At 44.4% G+C, this 24026-nt stretch overlaps 2 protein-coding genes across 13 annotated transcripts in view; one reads left to right on the top strand and one right to left on the bottom strand.

The window, feature by feature from the left end:
- TTC13 (tetratricopeptide repeat domain 13) overlaps positions 1-7259 on the bottom strand; it is an 80652-nt gene extending 73393 nt beyond the window's left edge. For 4 of the 9 annotated variants that reach the window (XM_036875717.2, XM_036875718.2, XM_036875719.2 and 1 more), the window contains exon 1: positions 6984-7257. In XM_036875717.2, the coding sequence (XP_036731612.2) occupies positions 6984-7230 (247 nt within the window). In that variant the 5' untranslated portion in view covers positions 7231-7257. Of the gene's footprint in view, positions 1-6983 lie in introns of all 9 variants that reach the window. The other 5 variants (XM_036875721.2, XM_036875722.2, XM_036875723.2 and 2 more) reach the window with 2 other exon arrangements.
- Positions 7260-7352: 93 nt separating this feature from the next.
- ARV1 (ARV1 homolog, fatty acid homeostasis modulator) lies at positions 7353-22926 on the top strand. 4 transcript variants are annotated; one of them, XM_057490252.1, is made up of 7 exons: positions 7546-7685; positions 10187-10325; positions 13725-13794; positions 14085-14204; positions 16364-16517; positions 19087-19311; positions 20073-22926. In XM_057490252.1, exons 2-7 carry the CDS (start codon positions 10207-10209, stop codon positions 20213-20215), a joined length of 831 nt encoding a protein of 276 aa, XP_057346235.1. In that variant the 5' UTR covers positions 7546-7685; positions 10187-10206; the 3' UTR covers positions 20216-22926. The 4 variants fall into 4 exon arrangements, with proteins under 4 accessions (XP_036731619.1, XP_057346236.1, XP_057346235.1 ...); XM_057490253.1 differs by lacking the exon at positions 10187-10325 and having other exon boundaries at positions 7506-7685; XM_057490254.1 differs by lacking the exons at positions 7546-7685; positions 10187-10325 and adding an exon at positions 7706-8026.
- The last annotated feature ends 1100 nt before the right edge of the window (positions 22927-24026 follow it).

The following is a 24026-nucleotide window of genomic DNA, read 5'->3' as shown; positions in this document are numbered from 1 at the left end:
ATTCTACTTCTTTGCCATCAAACTATACAAAGGTGTTACAGTGATTTTAAATTTTCATTATACACCTTTCTTCCTAAAGTCAAATAATTGCTTCTTCTCACTTTTGTCAACTTTGCTAGATAATTGCCTAAACATTACCAGTATTTTCAAAGAACCAACTCTGATATTAAATCTACTCTTTTCCACACTGGGTTTTTCTTATATAGTGTTGTTCAAGTGCACCTGGAGATACTTTCCTCTCGGATCCTAATGTGAGAGCAGCCGGTGACCCCCAAACATGGGGGATACACTTTTGTTCTCTGTATGTTTTCTTTAAACTGTTCCCTGTGTCTTGAATCCTTAAGTTCAATAGGGAATAAAAAAAGATTTCCTCAAACAGGAAAAAAAAAAATCTACTCTTTTCCTGACTTCAAATTTAATTAATTAGCTTGGAAGCAAACTGATAGAGTATGGTTCAGGCACAGGCTGTGGAGCCAGGCTGACTCAGATCAGATGCCTGACTAGCTATTTGACTTGGGACAAGTCCTTTAATAGCTCCCAGCCTTAGTTCCCTTGCTTGTAAAATAGGAATAACTATTACTGCATACTCTCATAGGGCTACTGTGATATTCGGAGAAAATTCAGAGAAATAACTGCTAAATGTTACCCTATACATCTAGGCTAAAATTACGTTTTTTTCCCGTCCATTTCTTCTCTCTGTTTTGGTCTTCCCAGTACTTTACACCTTTCCAAATGCTTTCACAAACATTATTTCTTTTTGTTCTTCATCCTCTGAGGTTGACAGAACATACTTTAGACTCATTGTACACACAGGGAAGTAAGCTCGATGTTGATGGACATGTTTAAAGGTCACAAAATGAAGAAATAACAGAGTGGAGACTTGCCCCACCTGTGCTCTAGGACCACACCAGAAACGTAACGGTTCATTTGTCACCACTCGCTCTGCCAATGCTGCATCCTCGTAACGAGCAGTTTAGGGATAGCAGTGCCACAAAACTCCTTCCTCTGCTCCTAAATCTCACATACAGAGACTCTAAGAGCAGATTTGGTTGAGAGACAAAGGGCCGACAGTGTTAGGTTCAAGAAAGAATTGGAGACAGTGCATGTAAACGTCTCCTTTGAGGAGCTGCACTGTAAAGGGAGCCAAGAGATGAGGTGGTGGCTGCAGGACATGTGGTCCTGCCTTTGCACTGGTTCTTTCAAGACGGGCGCTACTGCAGCCATTTGGATGCAGCTGGGAGACAAGGGGACACCAGACCACATGCTCATTGGGGCACCAGAGCGCTATCCTAGGCAGAAGCCTGTGACGCACCCACCCTGTCAGGGCCGAAGGCCAAAGCTCCCCGTACAGCCAGGCAGGCGGAGAGTGGGTATGGTGGGGAGGTGTGGAGTTCTTGGTGAGTGCTTCTTTCTCAATCAAGTAAGAGGGGTCATCGCCACCCAGTGAGGAAGGAAGGTGGTATTGGAAGTAGCACGTATTTGTCACATATCCACGGCTGCAAGTGAAGACTGAAAGCTTGCAAACAGCATACTCATGGCCAGTCCCTGAAGGAAACATTTTTAAGGCATTCACCAGCTGCTGGGCGGCGCTCTCACTGACCACCTTGCTCTAGTTACAACAGAAGATGTGCCAAGCTCAGCCCATTCACATTTGTTCATACCTGACGACAAGGATGACTGGGCTTTTTCTGGGGATGGGCTAGAACTGGGAATTCAGATGCCAGGCACTTGCTGCAAGCTGTTCTCACTGGGGTGGGGTAACCTGGGGGCGGCAGCACCACCACGGCTGAAGAAGCTCTCTTAAGGCCAAGCCACTGCCTTGTGGCGTCACTTTGCGTTGCCTTGTGCTTGTAGGCCTCTCTGAATTTGCAAGGCAGCCATCACGGAGGCCGCTCTGCGTCACACTGCTCAGTGCTGGTCACAAGTGGTGAATGTCTTTTAGGATGTAATAACAGGGAAAGTCGTAACAGGAAAAATTCTCCTTGGAGAATTTATATGCTTTGTCTATTCTAATAAAATATTATTCATCAGTACCTGAGATGTGTGAGTCACCATAAAGTGCCTTGAAAACAGACGCTGCTGCTCACTGAGAATTAGATTATAAAGTCAATATATAATTATTCCATTCAAACAAGGACCCGCAAAGGCCATCTTAGAGTGGTATTTTAAAGCGTGAATGTAACCTGATCAAAGCTGTATTAACCCACATAAAAGTACTAACACATGTGAAGAATATATAAAACCAAAAGAAAATGAGTTGGTCAGCTGTGCAGATGGAGAAAGAGGCAAGGAAGCACATTAAGCGGTGCCAATCCAGGAACAGAACAGGGCAGAGGGTGCTGGAGCCAAAACTGGGCAGCCGGCCCGACCTGCTGAGGCTATTGACTTAGCCCGGGGCTATAGGCTAGCTGGAAGTGGCACCAGAGCGCCAAGTGGCACATACTTTTATGAGCTGAAGGCTTTCTCACAAAGGCTTTCTCATACACTAACAAGCACCAGCTATACTGGGTAAAGTGACCTCAGCCATGACAAGACACCAGCAGGGACTAGGGAACAGAGGCACTTAAAACACCCCAAACACGGGCAGGGAAAAGTCATCGGAGGAGTCAACAGGTCTTTTGCGTGGAAGAGGTGCTGAGCGGACGCACCACCTAACAGGGCCAAGGAAAAGAGAATCAAGCCAACATACTTATGGTAAAGGTTACCCAGTTGCCGTAACTGAGCATAAAACTTGAGGGTTCTTAATTTCCTTGTAGCCAGAAAAAAGGAAATGGTGCTCATTATAAAAGCTTCCCTTTATTGATTCTCTACCACCTTCAAGTCACAGCAATAATTTAAGCACTATGAGCAATAAAACCAACTTTACGTAATTAAATGACCAGTTCCTCAGTTAAGGAAGATACCACATATACTGACAAGCTTTAAGTCTTACTTTGTCAAACACTGAGCAAGGTTTGTAGGCACCTCCATATTTTTCTGGCAGGAATTTCCAAGTTGGACAGACACTAATATTCTTTTTTCCACAAAGAACTGTGAGAAAATAAACTCAAATCTGGGATTATTAACTTGAACAAACTAAAGAAAATCACACTGAATCTGACTGAGGCCTTAAGCATGTACCATGTTAATGTCACCAGTTAGATGAAGGTGGCTGTTTGAAAACTATCAAGACTGCCTCACTTAGGAGCAAGAAGGCAGTAAAAAGAAAAATCTAATAAAGTCACTGCTTTTATTAATACATTGTCAAAGCAGGAAAATGAGTATTTTTGAAACAGTTACTAGAAACATGTTTGAAAGACTAAATACATCTTAGACTATCTGTAAAAAATGCATAAAGATGTGTTTACTGTAGATGAATGCCACACTGAGTAAGATGCAGTTTAGCTTTGGTAGGAGAGCAGAGAACACCTGAATTCTTGAATCAATGGACGAATTAGTTTAACTACACCTTAGTTTACCAGACCTACATGAGGGTGTCAAATCAAAATGCCATTCAACTCTTCCCAATCTCACCCTATTCAGGCCTGTGACCATGTCACCTCTCAAAGGTGTCTCACCCACATTACTCTTAATTCATGGCACTTATCACAGGGCCTGTCAAACACTGTCTTCCCCCACCAGAATACAGCTCCCCTCACAGTCTCAGCCAGTGGTGTTGCGCCCCAGGCTGGAGCAAAGTAGCACCTGGCAGGCACGCAGATGGCTTTCAAATGAAAGGACAGACCTGTTCTAGCTCCACAGTTCAGAATATCAGGTTCCATGATGACCCTTGCATATATGTAAACATAAAATTCTAGAAGTTATTTAAGAACATAACTCCCAATAAGCAAGCTTCAGGGTATAGGAACTGATCATCAATGTTAGTAAAAATTACACTAATAAGCAATTACTGAGGAACTACTATAAATGGTCAGGAGGCTGGGTTTAAACCTTGACTTACTCTTTCCTGTGTAACCTTTCCTATTTCTCCTTGCTTCAGCTTCACCTTAGGTAAAATGGGAATAAAAATTCTACCTGCTTCAGTGCCAAGGGGATTAAGTAAGAATGCATGTAAACTGAGGGAAAGACTTGGTGAAAAACTCCTGTTTATTATTTCTCCCCTCAACTTCAAACTGAAGACAGAGCAACGGCAACCAGGGAAATTTACTTTTATTTGAAAAGTATATACATTACAGTGTTCATTTTGTTAAAACAGATTATTTTCACCGCATAAAAACAGAGACGATCAGAAGTCTGTGGTTATACATGCTTTTCAAATAACAAGTAAAATGTAAAAATGTGCTGGTGCAGCAAAGGTTAAAGGGGACCAGGGAACAACAAAGCTCAGGCTGAGACCTGTGGCCTCGAAACTGGGTCACCATGCTTGTCATCTCTGTGGCTGGACCTCACTGGGCTGCCCACTGACAGGCCCTGGATTCCACCTGATGGTGGTCCACACAGCAAGGTGGTCCAGCCAGTGCACTGTTCAGGCACACAGGTGCCCACCAGCCCTACATTCTTAGGCCCTACAACCCCTGGAGGTTCTGCCTTAAGAGAATACACAGTACACATACAGCGCTTTGGAGGGCGTGCAGATTTAGACCCAAGCAGATATCAACCCAGTCATCTGAATTCGCAATCTGTGGGGCGGCTTCTGAAAAGTGGCTGTGCCATGTCTGTCCTCTGTACAGGGGCTGGCTTGATATGGACAGGCTTGTGGCTAGGTAGGCCAGCAGGTGACAGTGACATGGTTAGTAGCTGGCGAGTCTCTGAAGAGCTGTTAGGTTCTGGATTCAGGCACTTATCTTGGTCACACGGGGGCTCTGGATACAGAACATAAGCCTATGATATGGTCAGCTGTAAATCCTGAATTTGTTCCTACGTCTGTTCCTTTTAGGACAGAAAGGGACTGGGGCAAGTTTCATAGGGTCCAACTTCTACCTACTTTGTCTAGGATAAGGTGGAACATAACTTTGGGAGCCTCTACCACAACAGAAATGGCTTTTGTCACATACTGCAGCCAGTCACGCTAAAAGAAACAGCTGGAGCCCCAAGAACCATAAGCAGGTGACTCTGGGAATTACTTCCCGGGGCTGATGGTGGCAGCAGCCCAGCCACTGTAGCACCAGTCTACAGCAACTGGGACATTCGTATCAGCTCAAGGACATTGTCTGAGAGTCTCATGCCACTCATTCGCAGCAGCACATTTTTAATTCCAAACTAAGCAAATAAGTACTACATGGGGGAGGTAAAATGAAAATAGGAAGATTTAAATAAATTATGCTTAAAGCCTCATAATACAGTGTTCATCCTCTGAAGCAGAGAACATTAGATACTGGTCTCCATACAGGAGGGAAGAGTGAATGGACAGGATTCCTCCAGATGCCTAGTTTGTGAAAACCTCCATCATCTGAGGGGAAAGCATACTATGGCTCAGAGTTGGCTCAAATGACTCTTAAGCACTGGCATAAGCCTAAAGCCAGAGAGTGAAATGAGTCACCAAGATCAATAAAAACAATCAATTCCATAATAGAAGTTGATGTGTATTTTCTGTTGCCTAGAATCTGGGTCTTCTTTAGCCAGTGAGTATCACATGACTATAAGAGAGAAGGGGAAATGAAGATTTACACAGTATGTACTATATTGTAGTAAATACTATGGCTTTTTCCTACTTGTAACCAGTGTGTTAAACTTAGTGTTTAAGACAAAGTTTTGCCTGGAGCCTGGCCACCTGGGCTCCTCCCTTTACAGCTGTGGGATCTCAGTAAGGTGATGATTTCAATGTGTCCCAGTTTCCCCATCTGAAAAAAGGAGCTACCATCCAATGAAGTGGTTACCTGTGTTCTGACAGAGAACAGGTTGATTAGCTCACACAGTAGCACCTGGCATACAGCAAGCACTCTATGTATGATAGCTATTTTTCATTTTCTTCATAGCACTCTTGTGAACAAATGAAAACCCTGGAATTAGGTAAGAGTCTTCAATTTATAGAGGCAATTTTGCAAAGACAGTCAATTAACTTGTTCAGAGTCACAGAAAATGACAGAGATAAAAGCCATTCTTTTCCCACTATACAAAACTGGCCACATTATTTATGCTGTCACCATCAAGGCCTACTACAAAATAAAGAAGTCCCATACCACTCAATGAGTTCCTCTGGGAAGTCAGATCATGCCAAAAGGAAATGAGTATGCTAATCCTGACATTTCATCTCCACTAAAAAATACTTACTGTCTTTCAGGTACAGATGCTAAAGAACACTGCTGTCACACCAAAAAAGCAACCAGCCAGCTCCTAGTGAGTTAGGTAGACCCAGACCTTTCAAAAGCGAGCCTTGTGGGAACTCACACAGAAGAGGGAAGGAGGGGTGGGCGGGTGAAAAGATCCACTACAGAACATCAAAAACGAAAAATGTACACGTGTTTTTCTCCCGTGGCACCTGTAATGACTTCTTAAACTGAGGCCAACAGCGCCCAATCTTAGTGAATGAGCTGGCTCGGTTCCAGGACACACACAGCTCTGCTATCCACAGGCTCAAAGCCTGCAGGGTCCTTTTTTACGCTGACAGCTCACAAGTCACGTTAAACTGGAAACAAGATGCCAACGAACACATAAGACGGGCTTGGTCTTTTGTTCCTTTCTTTCTTCAGGGATCGTATTTTTAGATGCTGTATTTAATACGGGACATCAAACCCGGGCGGTTTGGCCACCTGATTCCCAGACCTGAATAGGGCCCGGGACCCCGCGCCCATCCGTCCCTCCCTCGCTCCCACCGCGGGAACACGGGCTGCCCGGGACCGCCCGCCATCTCCTCCGCCCTTCCGAGGGTCGCCCCGGCCAGGAGCGCGCTGTCAGCTTCCTCCACTCGCTGCCCTCCCCAGGGCGGCCACCGGCGAGGACGAAGAGCGTGAGCGCCGGTGGCGGGAAGCGGCCCGGCGGGACGCCAGGGCGGCCCGCAAGTCGGTCCCGCGGCCCCGGACGCCCGCCCGCCGCCGCCCACTCACCGCCGCACTCGGCCGAGTACTGGTCCCCCCAGTCCCCGGCCTGCGGGCTGCAGCCGCCGCCTGCGGGGGCCTCCTGCTTGAGTAGGGACAGCGGCGAGTAGTGCTCGGTGGCCAGGGCGGCAGGGCGAGGCGCGGCGGACAAGACCCCCAGCAGCAGCACCAGGGCGCGTCGGGCGGCGCCCGCGGAGGCCGCAGCGCTGCCCGAGCAGCAGCAGGAGCAGCAGCAGCCACGACCGGCAGGTGCCATCTTTCCCCAGGGCGCATGCGCGGCGGCCCTCCCGCGCGCGCCGGGGCCTCCCAATCTGACCTGCCGCGGGCCGGGGCCGAGCCCGAAGGGGGGGAGCGGAAGGGGCGGGCCCATCCCGGAAGGGGCGGGGCCTCCCGATCGGCTGCGTAGTCCCGGTCGGGCGGCGTATTCCGCATCTCCGGGTCTGGGACTACGAGTCCCGGCAGCGCAGGCCTTCCGGGCTGGGGTCTGACGTCTTCCCAGCCGCTGAATGGGAAGCTGCCGGCCGCCGTCGCGAGGAAATGGGCCCTGGCGGGCGGAGTGGACCGCGGTCGGGCCAGGGGGACGCGGAGGGGGCGGTGTCGGCTTCTACAGCTGCCGCGGCCTCCTGCCGGTACAAGTGCATCGAATGCAGCCAGGAGGCCAGGGAGCTATACCGCGACTATAACCACGGCGTGCTGAAGCTGTCCATCTGCGTGAGTTGTCGGGCGTGGGGTGTCCTCGGGAAGAAAATGGCGCGGCGTCAAATTTGGGGGCCATGAACGGCAGTGGGGTCTGTTTCGGCTTTTTAAGGCGGTAAAAATCAACGAGTGTCAGGGTCTCCTTATACAGCCTTCAGCTGATGCTGGCCTTGCCGTCCGGGATCCGGCGAGCCTGGGCCCGAAACACCTTGGCAGGAGCGAACCCGCCGCCCTGTGCGCTCGCCTCACACCGTCACGTCCGCTGGTGAGACCGAGCGGGGCGGACGGATCTTCCGCCGCAGGTGGATGGAGGCTTTGTGCAGAGACGTTTAAAGGTCGGTTTAGACTGACGTTGGGTTCGCTGCAAAGCCATTTTATTCGTGGCTATTATCCCTTCGATAGACAGCGTTACCATCCTTACACTCCATGACCGAGGTTAAATTTTCCTGGAATTTTTTTTATCAGGTGTCATCTATTGTGGTTATTGAACATACAGTATTACAAAGCACTATGTAGGCATTGGTGATACAAAAACGAAACCCGAGGGAGTAGAAAATTTGTTTTCAAGGTGTTCATAGTCTATAAAAAATGAACTTATGTTTAAAAAGTCATAAAATTGGATGTTCTTTGGGGGGCATTAGCAAATAACATGTCATATAATGGGCAGTCAGTATGCTTTGTCCCGTTTTTTTTAATCTCCTGGTGATTTTTTATTAATAATCCTCAATAGAAAAAAATGGCCTGTAGTAATATACAAGTGTTCCTATTTAGCCATTGTCAACCAATATAATCACTGTTCCTCTCACAGATGGTTTCCTCCACTTGGCAAAATTTCAACCCTAGTTAAATTCAGCATATTGCCTCATCTGTCCCTGCCCTCTTGCAGCTGCATGTTGCTGGGGGAAAAGACATCTTGAAGCCATGACCACTGAGCTCACGCAGGCCCCTAACGCAGTTTGGCGATCGCCTCGTTTCACTAGTACACCCACATGCCCGCTCCTGGGGACGGTCATCACCGCGCCTTCTCCTGAGGTGTCCTCACCTATCCTGTTTCCTTTGCTAAGAAAACGGAGAACTTCCGCGAGCTTTGCAACCACACAAACCCAATACTAGCTAGCATTCATTTTTCATGTGCTCTGTCTTCCTTACTACGGATGAACTGTTCGAATACTGTCTGAAGCCAGCGTGCCCTGTGCGCTAGATCCTATCCTCTTGGCTGTCTTAAGGACATCCCTGTAGCGATACTCTACTACTCTACTGCATCATTCCCAGCAACATGCATGCTATTGTTTTTTTTCATTAAGAAAGCAGCCCACTCTTGACCTCACTTCCTCCTTTGGCTCCTGCACTTTTTCTCCTGTAAAAATCCTTGAAAAGAGGTTTATATTTGCTGTCTTTATTTCCTCTCCTAGATTCTCTTGAATCTACTTCAGACTTTCTTCCCACCTACCATCTCCCTAGACACTTTTGAAGATCACTGTTTGGGTGACCTGTACTTTGCTAAATCCAGTGGTCCATTTTGAGTTAGCTGTCGGCAGCTGGACCCTCATACCTGCCTCTCCTGGAAATGCCCGGTGCCCCTGCCAGGACGCCAGGCTCTTCCAGTTTTCTTCTCATCTCTCTGGCTATTTCTTCTCAATCTCCTTTCTGGTTCTGCCTCCCCTCCTTACCTCTTAGTGGTGAAGTCCCTTATTGAGCTTCTTTCTGTCTTCTTTAAGGAGCTCATTCTGGCTTATGGCATTATGTATCATCTGAATGTTGCCACTCCCAAATTTAAAACTCCAGCCTGAACCTCTTATCTTGAACTCCAGACTCAAAATCCAACTACAACGTTACTTCTCCAGCTGGGTTCCAGTAGTCACCTCAGACTTCCAGAGTTCATGACAACTCTACCGTTTTAGTTTCTAAAACCAAAAACCTTGGGATCATCCTTGATTCCTCTTTCTCTCACATTCCTAATCCAGTTGTTTCACAAATGCTGTTAGTTCTACTTTCACATTTGCTCGGAATCCACTGCTCAGGCCACCCGTGCTGCTGCAGCCGTGGCCCAGGCTGCCATGTCTTACCTGGGGGATTGTCACAATGCTCAACCGGTTTCCTTCTGTCACCTTTACCTCTTTGAGTCTCTTCACATGGCAGCCAGACTGATCCTTTTAAAATGTAGTTAGATTATGTCTGTCCTTTGGTCAGACCTTCCGGTGACTTTCTGTCTTGCTCAGAGTCAAGGCCAGTCCCTGCCCTGTGTGGTCTCCTGCTGCTCCCCCTCCCTCCCCCCATTCTACGGCAGTCCCACTGGCCTCCTGACGTTCCTTAAGCCTGGCAAGTTCCTTCCTCAAGGCCGTTGCGCCCTTCCTGGAACACAGCTCTCAGATTTCTGCATGGCTACGTTTCTCACCTTCAAGTATTTTTTTTAACATCTTCTCAGAGAGGCCTACTCTGTCCACCCTCTCAGAAATTATGATCCCCTCCCAGTCTGGTTCACCTTATCACCCTTTCCTGCTTTGTCTTTCCCACAGCACCTGTCATCTAATAGTCCATGTCATTGACTTATTTATTGCCTGTCTCCCGCTGGAATATAAGCTACACAAGGACAGAGATTATGTGTATTTCATTCATTAATGTACCTGGATTGCCTAGGACAATGCCTGACACATGGTAGGTACTCAGCAAGTATCTGTTGAATGAAGGGATCTTCCTAGGTTTTCAGATAATCATATCCGTGGTCATCCTGGCAAGCTATCTCAGGTCAAAACCCAGTGACTTAGGGCTGGTCCAGTTGAAAATGACATTGATGACTTAGTGACCTTTGGGCAGGCCCATCTGAAAGATGACAGCCACAAAACAGTGAATATAGTCTTTTGTCCAAAGAAAAGCTAGTATCTGCCTATGTATTTTATTTAGTGATTTTTAATGATATAAAATAGCCTTTTCTTTTTCAATTATTGGATTAAGCTGACAACAGTGTCCCTTCCCTAGTCATCCAGTGCTGGCTTCTCTATGTTCATGGAAAGACACAATAGATAGCTGTTTGGGTCAACAGGATAGCCTCCCCCACTTTTTTCCCACCGACACTGCACTCACTCAGGAAAATGATTCTAGAGTTATATTTGGAGTACTGAATGGTGGCACAGTACATTATGGGATCATTATTGTATACAGTCATTCCCTAATGAGACAGTGTGTAATGTCCTCGTTTTTGGCACACTAATGCATATGTAGAATAGCATTACTCAGGAGAAATCATGTAATTGATGCTAGACTCTGAAATCAAAGCACAAAATAAGTAATTTTTAAAGGCTCTCCAAGTGCTGATATTAAAAAGTAAAAGATTCTAGACATCAGGCTCTATGTTGTGAAAAAATAGCCACAATTTCTAAAGTGGTTAAAGCTGGTAACTCACATACTCTCTGGTGTCTTCCCTGCCATGTTTGGAGTCAGCAGAGTATTCAGCCTGATCTCCTACCTGTGTTTTTCATCCTCATCTTCCTCCCCTTTGCTCTTTGCATTTTTCTGCTGCCTTTCTTCACAGCTTGCCTTTCTGTGTTTCCCTGATTTTCCTTCATCTGATGGAAGTATGTCCTTTGCTTTTAGCCTCTTGCTCTGCTTCAGCTTTTCATAGTTTATTACAATTATGCTTGAAGATGCAGTACTTTTAATATCCTATAGTGCCTAGCCTGTTTTAAGTGCTCAGATATTTGATAAATTCATTATGAAAACAAAACAAGACTCCTTTGAGGTTATCATAGGTGTCAGTTCTGTTCCGGGCTACAGTGTTCATTCCTACCCTCCAGCCCACCCGGACGCTGTACGCAAAGATGAATAAATGACAGCTCTGCCCTTGAGGAGCTTACACTCTTTAGTGGGTTCCACTTTTAAGATAAGTGTTTGTTTGCTGTGAAGCTAAAATTAAACAGGTTTGAGAGTAAGTGGGAAGGGGGTGGTCCTAGCGATGATGGGAAGGAAGAAGCAACAAGAATTTCATGATGAAGTTTGCCATTTCATGTTCTGAAAAACACATGATTCATTAGGGAATGAGGAACACAGCAGCAGAAAGTCAGGCCTATCCACGTCAAGGTAGAGGTGGTGGAGGTGCTATGTGAGTTTCCAGGGTTTGCATAGTCCCTGTGCTACAGGGATTTCTTAGAAGACAACTTTCTCTTTCAGGATACTCATCTATTAATATGGAATGGAACGATTTTGCCAAAATAAGAAAACATCTGCTATGTTAAGCTATCTCCTAGTAAGATGTTGTACTACATTTATTTGTTTTGTGTGTGTGATTTTCTTCCTTCCAGCAAGGTAAAGGAAGAACAAGGGAAAATCAGGCCCAAATGGCTAGGGAGGGAACCTGTAGGCTTGAGTTCCTGATGTCTATATACTCTCAATGCTAAGAAGGGAAGATGGGCCGAGCACATAGTGTATCACATGACACCAGGAGCTGCCTCTTCTGTTGGAGTCTGTGTCACCCTGTGTGCATTCCATCAGAGTGGCATGCTTATTCCTCTTCCCCTTCTGAGCTGTAAGGCCCTCGAGGACAAAGGGTTATGTTTCAAGGTGCAGATCTAGCACCTTGGAAATGCCTGGTCCATAGAAATGGCTGAGGGAACTGGTGTCATGAGTGTGATAGCCACTCCAGACACATTTGTCAGACAAATGATTGTGCAAGGAATAACTGAGCCATGGTGTCTCCTGGCTCTGGTTTCTGTCTAGCTGCTTCTAAAAACTGTCCAAATCTTGTCTTAGACTTGTGGTGCGATCTGAAGATCAGTTTTAGAGTACTTTTAAGGGACTTTTGACCAGTCAGTGGTTTCATTTTAAAATGAAAATAGCTTCTGTGGTCTTCCAGTCTTGTTCATATAAAGAGAGGAAGTGTTCCCCACATAGCACAAGGGATGGATCTGAAAAACAGCTTTTTCATGAATATGGAATTCCTGTTTCTGTGGTTTCCATGTAAATACTGGCTTACTCTTTGCTCAGCTAAAAACCTGCAAAATTATCAACTTCCCATGCTTCCATTTTATTCAGTGGGTTTAAATTTGAGGAACTAGCACATCTCCCTTCAGTGGCTCATTTCATAAGTCAAAAACATACCCATTTCTTACTGTGACATGGATGAAGTGGAGAAACTGTTTAAATTGGCAGTGGATCTAATTTATCACTGCATTTGGAGTGCAGGGTTACTATTCTTCAGTGGGCTTCACTTTTTGTCTAGCACTTTGATGGAATCACAAGGCCAACCTCCTGCATATGCACGTCTATCACTTCTGTTTCTATTTTATGGTTGAATGTAGCCATTAGTTTAGGCAGTGAATTGTAGCCTTGATGCAATTTTGTAACTGTTTCCAATGTCACATTTCTAATGTACTTGTTCTTGTACACCTGCATTTGTCCTAACGGTGTTAGTATTTGAAAACACTAATCTCAAGTGTCAAAAAAAGCCATTTAATAGGAATTACTGAGAGTCCAGGGAGCCTTGATTTGGGTAACTACAACCCTGTTCCTTACACACAGCCCAGCATTCTCCAATGTCTCCTGTAGCAGAGAAAGAGCATTTTCTTTCCATATTCTCCATGTTCTTGCAGAAAAAACAGGCTTTTCTTGGTATCTGTCACTCCAGGATTATTGACACCATGCCACATTCTTTACTTGCTTTTAGCTCTCAGAAGCTCTGCATGAGGGTTACTTTTCTGCACACTTTTCTCCTGATCATGTTTCAAGAACTACAAAGTTGGTGGCCATCTAGCCAACAGGCAACCGATTATCAATGAACGTACATTATAAGTTTATTTTATAACAATTCATACATAGAAATTAGAATTTTAGGACATACATTCCTGCCTAAAATCAGTCTTCAAATTAAAAGTTTTTTTAGCTCCTTAAATATGAGATTAAAAATAATTTTTTCTCACCTTAAAGATTATATTTAGTCATTCTGAAAGGAGAGCTTGTATAGATGAGCATTTTCTATCAAAATAGAAATTTACTTAAATAAATGCTGATATGGCCTTATTGCTATTCAAGTCCAAAATAGACTGCTATTTTGAAATCTTCTAGGGTTTCAGAATGTATGGATTTTCTTGTTCTTGAAAGAAGAGAGGGGATGCGAACTCGACAGTCCAGGCAGGTTGATTGCTGAACCTGAGAGGGCCCCCTCTGTCCTGGCCGGCAGAACAAAGGAAAGAGGGTCTCTTAACAGGTCAAGAGGCTTTTTATGGCCAGGGCTTTGGCGGGCTCTTTGAGGGGAGGGGTCAGGGGAAAGGTGGGCTTGTGGCTTGCTGACGTGTCCTCTGGAGAATGCTTGTAGCGTAGGGAAGACAACACCGAGGTCTCTCTGAGATGGTGGGAGGGCTTATTCGACAGATGGTATGCAGGTCCAGATTCTATCAGTTCTAATGTTATCTTGCATTATTTCAGACATCCTGCCTGAAACCTGTAGACAAATATATCGAGTATGATCCTGTTATCATCTTGATTAATGCTATTTTATGCAAAGCCCAGGCCTACAGGCATATTCTTTTCAATACTAAAATAAACGTAAGTTGTGGTAATTTTTTTATTGTTTAATTTTACGTGATGATGCTTTTGCCTTTTTAATAATGTTGAACAGAATTAAGGAACGTTATTTTTTAAAATTTCAGTGAGGCCCACATGGTGTGGGGCGATCGTGGGGAAGACAGTGTAGCACAGAGAAGACAAATAGTGACTCTCTGGCATCTTACTACACTGATGGGCAGTGACTGCAATGGGGGGGGGGCACGATAATATGGGTGAATGTAGTAACCACATTGTTTGTCATGTGAAACCTTCATCAGAGTGTATATCAAAAGAATTCAGACAGCATGGCCCAACCGTATGTCCTGTATTACCAGCTCATGTTCTGCATATCTGCTCAGTGATCAAGTTTTCAAAAATTGATTGCAGTTTTTGTGGAGTGCAGTAAAATCTGCAGATTGCATAAAAGTGGGATGTTTTGTATTTAATTGGTAAGGTAAGTTCTCCGTAACTGAATAAAGTAATTGTAAACAGGAAAAAAAAATTCCAGTGAGGGTGGGTCTTTTCTATCAACAATGATGGAAGTTTAGAGATAGCAGACATTGATTTTTAAAAAGGTGCACAATGTCTTGTGATTATTGAGGAATGTGGTCACTGGCAGGAAACTGACTAGCGAATCTGGATTGCCTTTTAAGAGGCTACCTTTTAAAACTGACATCACTTCTAAAAGAATAAAATAAAATTTATCTGGTTAAGGAGAGAATTATACCTAGATGTAAGCAAACATTAAAAGAAAAAATATTTTAAAACAATTTTTTTCATTTTATACTCTGCTACTGAGGGAATGCATGAAATGAATGACAACACTGAGCTTAATCAGAAAAGTACTAACTTATAAAGTTTAATTATTCAAAATATACGTTTTTCTGACAGAATTCCAAATTGTAGTTCTTTAATAGTTTGGGTGGAGTTGACAGAAAACACAGGACACTCAATTAAATTTGAAAATCAGAGAAACAATATTTTTTTAGATAAACAATTTTATTTATGTCCCAAATAGTTCATGGAACATACAAAAAAAAAGTTATTTTTCTGAAACTCATATTTAAGTGGGTGTCCTGTATTTTCATTTGCTGAATTTTTTTCAACCTTGCGTTTGGGCTAAAATGTACGATAAGTACAATTTATCCTCCACCCCTTGCCTCTAGGTTAACTAGCCAGTGCCATTGTTCAATCGCTAGAGCACTGATTCTCAAATTTTGCTACGCAGAGTATCACCTGGGAGCGAGGGCGACAATTAAGCCTTCCAAGCTGAGGCCCTACCCAGAAACAAATCAGAATTTGTGGGGATGGGATTCAGGCATCAGTATTTCTTAAAACTCCCTAGGCAAGTCGAAGTGCAGCTAGGAGAAGCAGTGTGCAAATCAGAGATGCCTCGGAAGTTCACGCTGATTCCTGTAACCAGCTGGACTGGATTTGCACACACAGTCTTTTCCTCACTTTACATTGATGAAGTTCAACCCATAGGAGAACTACATAGAACAAAGCCAATTCTTGTTGCCTAGTATTTTCTATTTTTGCCAAAATCTCAGACTCTAGAACTTCCAGCTGATGCAGCACCTTTTAATTATTGTATCTTCAAATGTCTTAATTTACACTTATCCAGCCTGGGGGAATTTTTTTAAATTCATGTTTAGACTGATAGCTTCTTACGAGGTATCATGGAATCTTCAGATTAAGTCTGTTCCCTTGATGCTGCTTCCCACCTATCAATGAGTCACATCAATTCTGGGCTTGATACTGTGTACAGGACAGGTGTACAGGATACACTGAAGGGTGAATTATTCAAAGCAGTGCTTCTTCACTAGGGATACACAGTAGAATCTCCCCCACCCCTGAAATTGTTAACAAAATGTGCATATCCAGGATTTAGTTCCAAAGATTCAGATTCAGGATTGGGGCCCAGACATTTGTATTTTGTAATATCCCCCATATGATTCTGATGGACATTGTTGACTTAACTGCACCGGTTTACAGACTGTAAACAATTACACCCTTCACTGGACAGTTCTGAATTTGAAAAACTACTAGATGGGAAGTTCCTCAAAACCACAAATGCTCAGCTATGACTATGCCTATTGCTTATATGTTTATGTATAAGTGTTTCTTTAGTTGAATGGCAGTATCTTTTTCACTACCAGATGCATAGGAAACTCTACATATTCTGTTTGCTTTGTGAAGCATATCTCAGATGGTGGCAGCTTCAAGATTCAAATCAGAACACTGATCCTGATGACTTTATCCGATATGCCAAGGAGTGGGATTTCTATAGAATGTTTGCAATTGCTTCTCTAGGTAGGAAGAAGCCGTGCTTTCTATTCTTAATTAATTAGTATTTACTATGCTGATTAAAAGTGAGGTACCTGGTCTTAATCATCAGTAAGAGGAGCGAGTTAATATAAACTTGAGACTGTTTTCAGTTCTACACTAACCTGCTAAGGTGTTTGTCTAAATTATCTGCCTAAATTATCTTTTTTATTTGTTACCACACAAACTGTATGGAAGTAGTTGCTTATCAGACTAGAGAGTTTCATAAAATATTTTGAGACAATATTATTGATAAAATTCTTAAATTTAAGTTCTCATTATCCAGTTTTAAGATTACCTAGTTCCCGTCTTTATTAAAACAGACTGATAATTGCCAGACATTATCCGAAGTATTGTACTAATTTCATTGTACTAATGCAGTGTATTAAATAGGGAAAACTTATTATGTATCTGATCTTATCCAGGGAAATTGGCTACTCTGCCAAATTTCTTGAAGTTCAGGAATTGCTTTTCTTCAGAATTTGAATTTGTAACTTAGGTTACTGGTTTCCATGCTTCTCTGCTTCTAAAATTCAGTGGTTATAAGAAAATACTTTATTAGTAATGGTAAGTCTCCAGCCCACTTCAGTGTCATATGTCTGAACTGTGTCCTGTGCTGTCCTTTTTTCCTCTCTCTGCCCTCTCCCTTGGTCCTCTTGTCCAGTCCTGTTGTCTTAAAATCCATTTGTATGCTGAGAATTTTCAAACACACATAATATTAAAAACACCCTTGAACACATCACCTAAGTCAAGACCTAGAATCTAATAGAATCGTAAACCTTAAAGCAAAGCCTTTTAAAAGTTCTAAGGATAAACTCCTTTATGTCCATAATTTTTAAAACAAAAGACAAACCAAGCTTATTTTCTGAGTTTGGAATTCCTGTAGCCCCTACTCCATAGTAGATATTTTGACCCTCAATCAGAAATTTTTTTTCTAATGTCACTCAACTTTCTTATGTGTCTTTATCGAATTCATAATTCAGTTACATACCCTTAAAATAGTTTGTAAGGAATATCTTACGTAAATAATGGCATTTTATAATTTAAACACTGCTTTTATGATTTTATCAACTTACTTTTTTTCCATAAGCATCCTCTTTGGTAAGCAGGGGGTTCTCCCCTACCCACAGCTGTAGAAACAGAAGTAGGAAGGGCAGAGGTTTCCCCACAGCCTCATGGCAGGTTAGCATCAGCCTGGAGATGAGGAAGGACTCTGGGTGCACATCTGTGTCTGCAGGTAGGCAGCGGCTGCGCTGGACCCCCCTGCGGGTGCAGGCCTTCAGGACTGAGCCCTGTAACGTCTGTCCCCGGACCGAGTGCTGGCGCAGTTTTATCCACCTCCGAGGTTCTAGTTTAGTGTGGAGGTTATCAGGTCCTCCCTTCTATCCAGTGTGAGAAACCCTCTTCTCCCAATTCTACAAGATAACCTAGCTTTATTTCCAGTGACAGGAGACAACCACTATTGTGAGATGACTCCTGGTAGGGAGTTCTTTATGACTTTTGTTATTTTTTTGTTCAAAGCCCAGGCTGTGATATCTCCCTTTTTGAGCAGATCCTTGCAGTTGACAAGCCCTCAGTTATGTTTCAGAGAGATAGCATGTCTTCCCTGATGAATATAACAAATTTCACATAGGTCAACCATCCTAAATTATTTATTGATCCTGATCACCTGTATTTGGAACTTCTTTAATTTGGCTGTATTTGGTTATGAAACACTTCAGGAAGAATACAGTTATTTCTCCTATAATATGTGTATATTCCAGAAAAATGTGTTTCTTTTTCACTACCTAAATAACACAATTTATGGGGAAAAAAAACAGAATTAGGGACAGACCACTCAAAAGGTATGCAGCTGGGTACTCAGCGGACTAGCCATCTTACTAAAAATAATGCCGTCCAAAGAAATGCTAAGTTCCTAGTTGCTGGAACAGAACTGCTTGTGCTCTGTTCTGACTCGGACACCAGCAGGACTATTGCTGCTTCTGGTCTGGACTCTATATGTGCACCTTCTGGAAGGATAAGAAATTGCACTGAAAAACTTTAAGTGAATAAAGGGAGTTTTTAATTTATATAACAGTGTTCACAATCTTGTAGATAATAGGTACTCAATAAATAGAAAAACGAACAAAGAGAGCCGTCTTCATGTGAACATCTTAGGATGCCCTCACCTTTTAGACTGAAAGCCTCCACTGTCCTGTCGTATTCTTTCGGAGCAGAACTCTAACACTGAAGATGCTTAGGCAGAATCTTACTTCCTAGGAAGAACTGCAAAAGTCGACGATTACAATTCTAATGGAGTCACTTTTTCTTCAGTGGGTGATGAAATACGTCATGAAAGAATTGTTTCTGTTTCTGAATTCATGCCAACAGGATTTGACACCAAAGGCGGGAGTTTCTTTTTAAAGAAAAAGAAAATAAAGGAAAAGCTTCATCTCGATAAAGCATTTCTCTTGAAGTCAGTTGATAAGTTGTATTTTGGAACTGTGGTTTGTTTGTTTTTAAGGGGATATGGTCTGGATAGAGGCATTGATATTTTTGTTTTCCATTTCCTCCTTAGAACAAGCTGCCTTTTTTACCGGCATTTTTACTTTCCTGTGGGTAGGACGACTCATGACAGCAAAAAAACAGCCCAGCTTTATTCTGCTGCTGAAAGCATTGCTATTGTCTAGCTATGGAAAGCTCTTGCTGATCCCAGCTGTCATCTGGGAACACGACTATACCCCACTGTGCCTCCGACTCATCAAAGTATTTGTTCTAACATCACATTTTCAGGCAATTAGAGGTATGTTTGTGTTTTATTCTGTCTTCTCAGCTTTCAGTCCATATACAAGCTGCTTAGGTCACAGCTTTATATGACCTGGTAAACACCAGAATTCTTCATAGAACAGTAACAAAGCCTTCTGTTTCTGTGTGCCTTATGCAGAGCACATAACCAGTCTCTGTTCAGTTTACCACATGGTATTATTTCATTTTCAAAATGCTTTCATATACATTATCTCTATCCTGTGGGATCAGTTAGGACAGCTGCCATCATTCCCTCCATGTTATGAATGATTTGTCCAGATTTACATGGCCAGGCAGTTGTCAAGCCTGGACAATTCATACTATACCAAGGGAGGGGTGAGCAGCCCTGTGTGTCTCCATTTTCCCCACACATTGTGAGAAGTGCTGTCTTAATGAGCCTGTTAACCTGATAACTTCTTGCCACAGTGTTTATCATCTCATAAACTGTAAAACTGATAGTGTCAACTTTTTCCTGCTAGTCTCTTTATAACTTTAGAATCAACTTTTTATTTTCTCCTTTAATATTCATGGGATTCTGCATTTCAACAGGAGAAGCTGAGTGCTTTTGTTATAAGCAGATGATTGGTACTCTCAAAAGGTTTGCAGACAGAAAAGTGGGAGAAGGGAACAGCACTGATTAATAAAAACAGAGATTTTCTACAAACAACTTTACAAAACAGTTTCATTCACACTATCATAATTTACATGCCAGTATCATTTAATTAAAATCTTAATAGCTTATTGCCTTTTCTTTTCCAGTGACCCTGAACATCAACCGAAAGCTCTCCTTTTTGGCCATCTTGAGTGGCTTACTGCTGGAAAGCACCATGGTCTACTTCTTCCAGCGGGTGGAATGGCATCTTGGAAGTGACTACGCCAGCTATAAATATCAAGACTTTTGAAGAGGTACAGAAGCGTCTTAGTGTTCATGCATGAGTATCCTTCTCAGATTAGATGTCATTGTATAACAGGTGCCCTTACATAACCACCCCAGCACCTGATGGCCTTTTAGGTCACCTACGTCTCCCTCAAGGACAACGGAAACTGTCTCCCGGGGTCCTCCACATCCTCAGTGACATCAGCATTGTGGTTTTGTTGCTTCTAGGGCCCTCTTCCCAGTTTTGCTAACACTTGGCATGCCAGCTCAGTCCTGTAAGAGCTCAGACTCTGGAATCTCACCCACTGACGGTTACCTCCTACCCTTTCCCACCACCCTACTGCCTCTCTTCTGCCCTCCCTGCCTTGTTGAGTTTTAGTCCCTTGACCTCTAGCTTCTACTCTGACCAGCCTCATTTATTTCAACCACACGTGCAGCCTGGAGGCAGCTGCCGGGCTGTTCTCTGTCGGTCCCTTGACCTCCGTCAGCTACTCCTCTTATGTCAGACATGCCTTGCCAGAGCTGTCTGGTGAGTCCCACCATCCATCCTGTCCATAGTGTGCAGCGAGTGTCACATATGCAGGCTGTCCTGCATGTCCACAGAGCCTCAGTTGGATCACTGATCGTCAGCGCTAGTGAACTGCCATCAGGTTCTGGAACCCTGCAGGCTCCTGACCCCCACGTCTGCGCTCACTCTGCTGGGAATGAGGACTGCTAGCTTCCTGGATCTCTCCTTGGTGCCTCACAGCTCCTTGGCCATCTCCTCCCCCCATCCCTTCCTCCCGCCTCAGAATTCTGCTCAGCTTCCTCTTGGGACTGGTTCCCCTCTGTAGCCTCTGGGCAGGGCCCTGGAGTGGACTCGCAAGCTGGCCTGAGGACAGCACAGAGGTGGAGGAAGATGGCTGCATCCGTGACCCACAGAGGGAAAGCTCAGGCAGCTCCTGCTCGTCTGTCAGGGACCCTCACAGAGCTAAAACACCACCCTCCCTCCTGCCGCCTCTGCCCCCCTTCACGCTCAGCCACTACCCCGTCCTTTCCAGGCCTTTAGGGGTGTTGCTCCTTATCCCCTCCTCTGCCAGGGCTCCTTCCCCTCTGGCAATGGTCAGGCTCAGCTCTTGCTTCTGGAGCAACTGGTCTAAGCCTGTTTCTCCACTACCTTTTCTCTTTATAAAAATGCGTTCTCCCATAGTCTCTCGTGTCTGTGCTCATCAAAGCCACAGGGAAGCTAGTCATTGCCAATTCTTTCTCGGAGGCCCCTCTTTGCTGTGCTGTGGAGGCTGCTGACGCAGTGCCCTCCTGGGACAGGCTGCCTGTGGGTCATTTTTCTCCACGTCCCCTCTGCACAGATCGACCCTCCTCCCTCCGGCACAGGAGCCTCCTCCAGGCCGATCGCCCAGCTCCCGTCTCTGTGCCCCTTCCCCCGACTGCCTCAGCCAGGAGGCCAGTGCCCTGCACACACATTCATCCCTCCACCCACCCGCACAGGAGCCTCTGCTGACAGCTTTCTCTGGAAATGTCCCTTTTCCCTTTTCCCTCAGACCCCAGCTCACCCCTCATCTCCTGCCTGAGTTGGTAACCCTTCACTGGCCTTCCAGCCAAGCTGGTGCCATGGAAATCTTTACCCAGCAGCACTTCCAGTGTCCATCCGTGTCTCGCACCATTCTCACTGTGGACACAGGCGTTTCCAGAGTCTCCTGAGGAAGGTCTTCTGTTTTCTCTAGGATTCAGTGTGGTCCCCACACCCGGTCCTCATTTCTCCTCCACGGGCTCTTCCGACGCCCATTCTCTGCTGCAGTCTCCTTCTCGTCCCAGACGTGTCCTGTTCTCTCCCCAAGCTGAGCAGCCTCTTCTCTTCCTAACCAGACACAGTCATCTCTGCTTCTCCATGGAGTGAAACTCGGCAAACACTGGAGTCTGCAGTGCTCTCCCACCATCACCCTCCCACACCCAGGCCTGCGCAGCTGCGCGGCACCTGGGACCCTGTCTGCGCTCCCACACTGCTGAACCCTGGTCGGCAGGACAAGGTCATCATTTGAGAGCCATTATCCCCCTTAATGTCATCCCATGCTTTATACTTGTCCACATCTTCTGTTAAAATTGTGCCTGTGCCTGGCTCCCCCAACCTGGTTAGCGGTTGGTTCCAGGCAACACTGTGTATGCGGTGACTGCATCTCCCATCGTACAGGGCTTGACCTCCTCAGCTTTGGTTGATTGGATTTTCAGCAGAAAGTGCCATTTCTGAAGCCTTTTATGACCCACAGTTTTGTTCTGTACTCTGTGGCATGACCAGCTGCTCTGGAAAGAGAGAAAAGAGAAAATACAAACCAGGCTTCTCATTCCTGTTGCACGAAATGAAGCAAAGATATGGATACACTTCCTGGAAAGAAAGCCACAGTTGTGGCACTGGGAACCCCAACCTACAACCTCCCTCACATAGGGAGCGGCTACATCACACACACACACCCTCCCACATGCCTAGGGACGATTGCTGTAGGGACTGACAGGCACAGCAAGTGAAGATGTGTACGTTACAGACAATTTCAGATGAGCGTTTGCATTGAAAGAAGAACATGAATTTATGATTCACACATCATGAAAGATCTGTGTTTCATTCCTTTAATGTGTTTATATCTTTTCAATTTAAATGTTACTAGCTTTAAGTAGCATATTTAAAATATTTTGTGTTATACAACAGTAGAAACATTTTCTTTTAATAAAGTCAAAATAGTTTTGTGACTTCTTTGTAACTTCAGTATCTTCCCCACTAAGTAGGTTGCTCTTTAAAATTGGCTGGTCCAAATACAAATAAGGTAACTGAAAACCACAGAATTGTATTTTTTACAAGGGTGAGTTACGTGTCAGTAAAGCTGTTACAAAATAAGCTAGCACCTCTCCCCTTTTCTCTCCCCTTTCATTCATTTGTTCTTTTGTTCATTATTAGTCACTGAAGAAGTCCTCACTGAGCACCTACTGTGTGTGTGTCAGACAGTACAGACAGGTGCTGAATACGTCCTCAGAAGGTCCTGAGCAGTGTTGGGAGTGGATAAATCAGTGCAGTGTGATGGTACTGTTAAGTCCCAGGGAAATACAGAGCAGAAACACCTGTTCCAGCTTCAGAAAGTGAGGACACCTTCCAAGAGAAAGGAAAGGGACTTCCAGAATCCCTGGCAGAAAGCAGCAACACTTGCAGAGGCCAGAGAGTAACGTGTGTCTGCAGGAGCCGATAGTACACAATTCACCTAGGTGGAAAGTGGGCGTCGGGAGTCTAAAAATTATACTGGGAAGCATGTAAGGTGGATTACAGTGGGCTGCATGAGTTGTGATTTATCCCAAGGACATGATGTTAAAAAGAATCCAAAGAAAAATGAAGCACATCTATTGGAATAGTGTCACAGAATAGCCACTAGGTGGAGCCTGCAGATGGTAACAGGAGGGAGAAAACATGCTTCAAAAGCAGACAACTGAAAAAAAAACAGTAAATTAAAAAACAAGTATTAGGAAAAATAAAGTGCAGTACACTGATCATAGCTTTTCAAATCTTTGGTCTGTTAATTTAGACAAGTGAACTAATACATCACTCATTTATAAATCCATTCTCAGTACATCCGCAGTCTTTCTTGAAGACCATAAAGGTATTTGTTAATCTTTAAAAAAAATCACAAGTCTTCAGGCTGTGGAATGTGGCAGAGGTCTGCAGGGGAAACCATCTGATCCAACCCTGACCTTACGCTCCACTCAGTGTGTTGTTTATTACATCCCTCATTGGGGTGAGAGAGTAAAGGTAAGACCCCAGGAGGAAAGGCTGCCGAGTGACTGCTTCCCTCCTGCACCCCGTC

This window comes from Manis pentadactyla, chromosome 12 (assembly GCF_030020395.1).
Source record: "Manis pentadactyla isolate mManPen7 chromosome 12, mManPen7.hap1, whole genome shotgun sequence".
Classification (NCBI taxonomy): domain Eukaryota; kingdom Metazoa; phylum Chordata; class Mammalia; order Pholidota; family Manidae; genus Manis; species Manis pentadactyla.
This window is presented reverse-complemented; position numbering and strand designations above follow the sequence as displayed.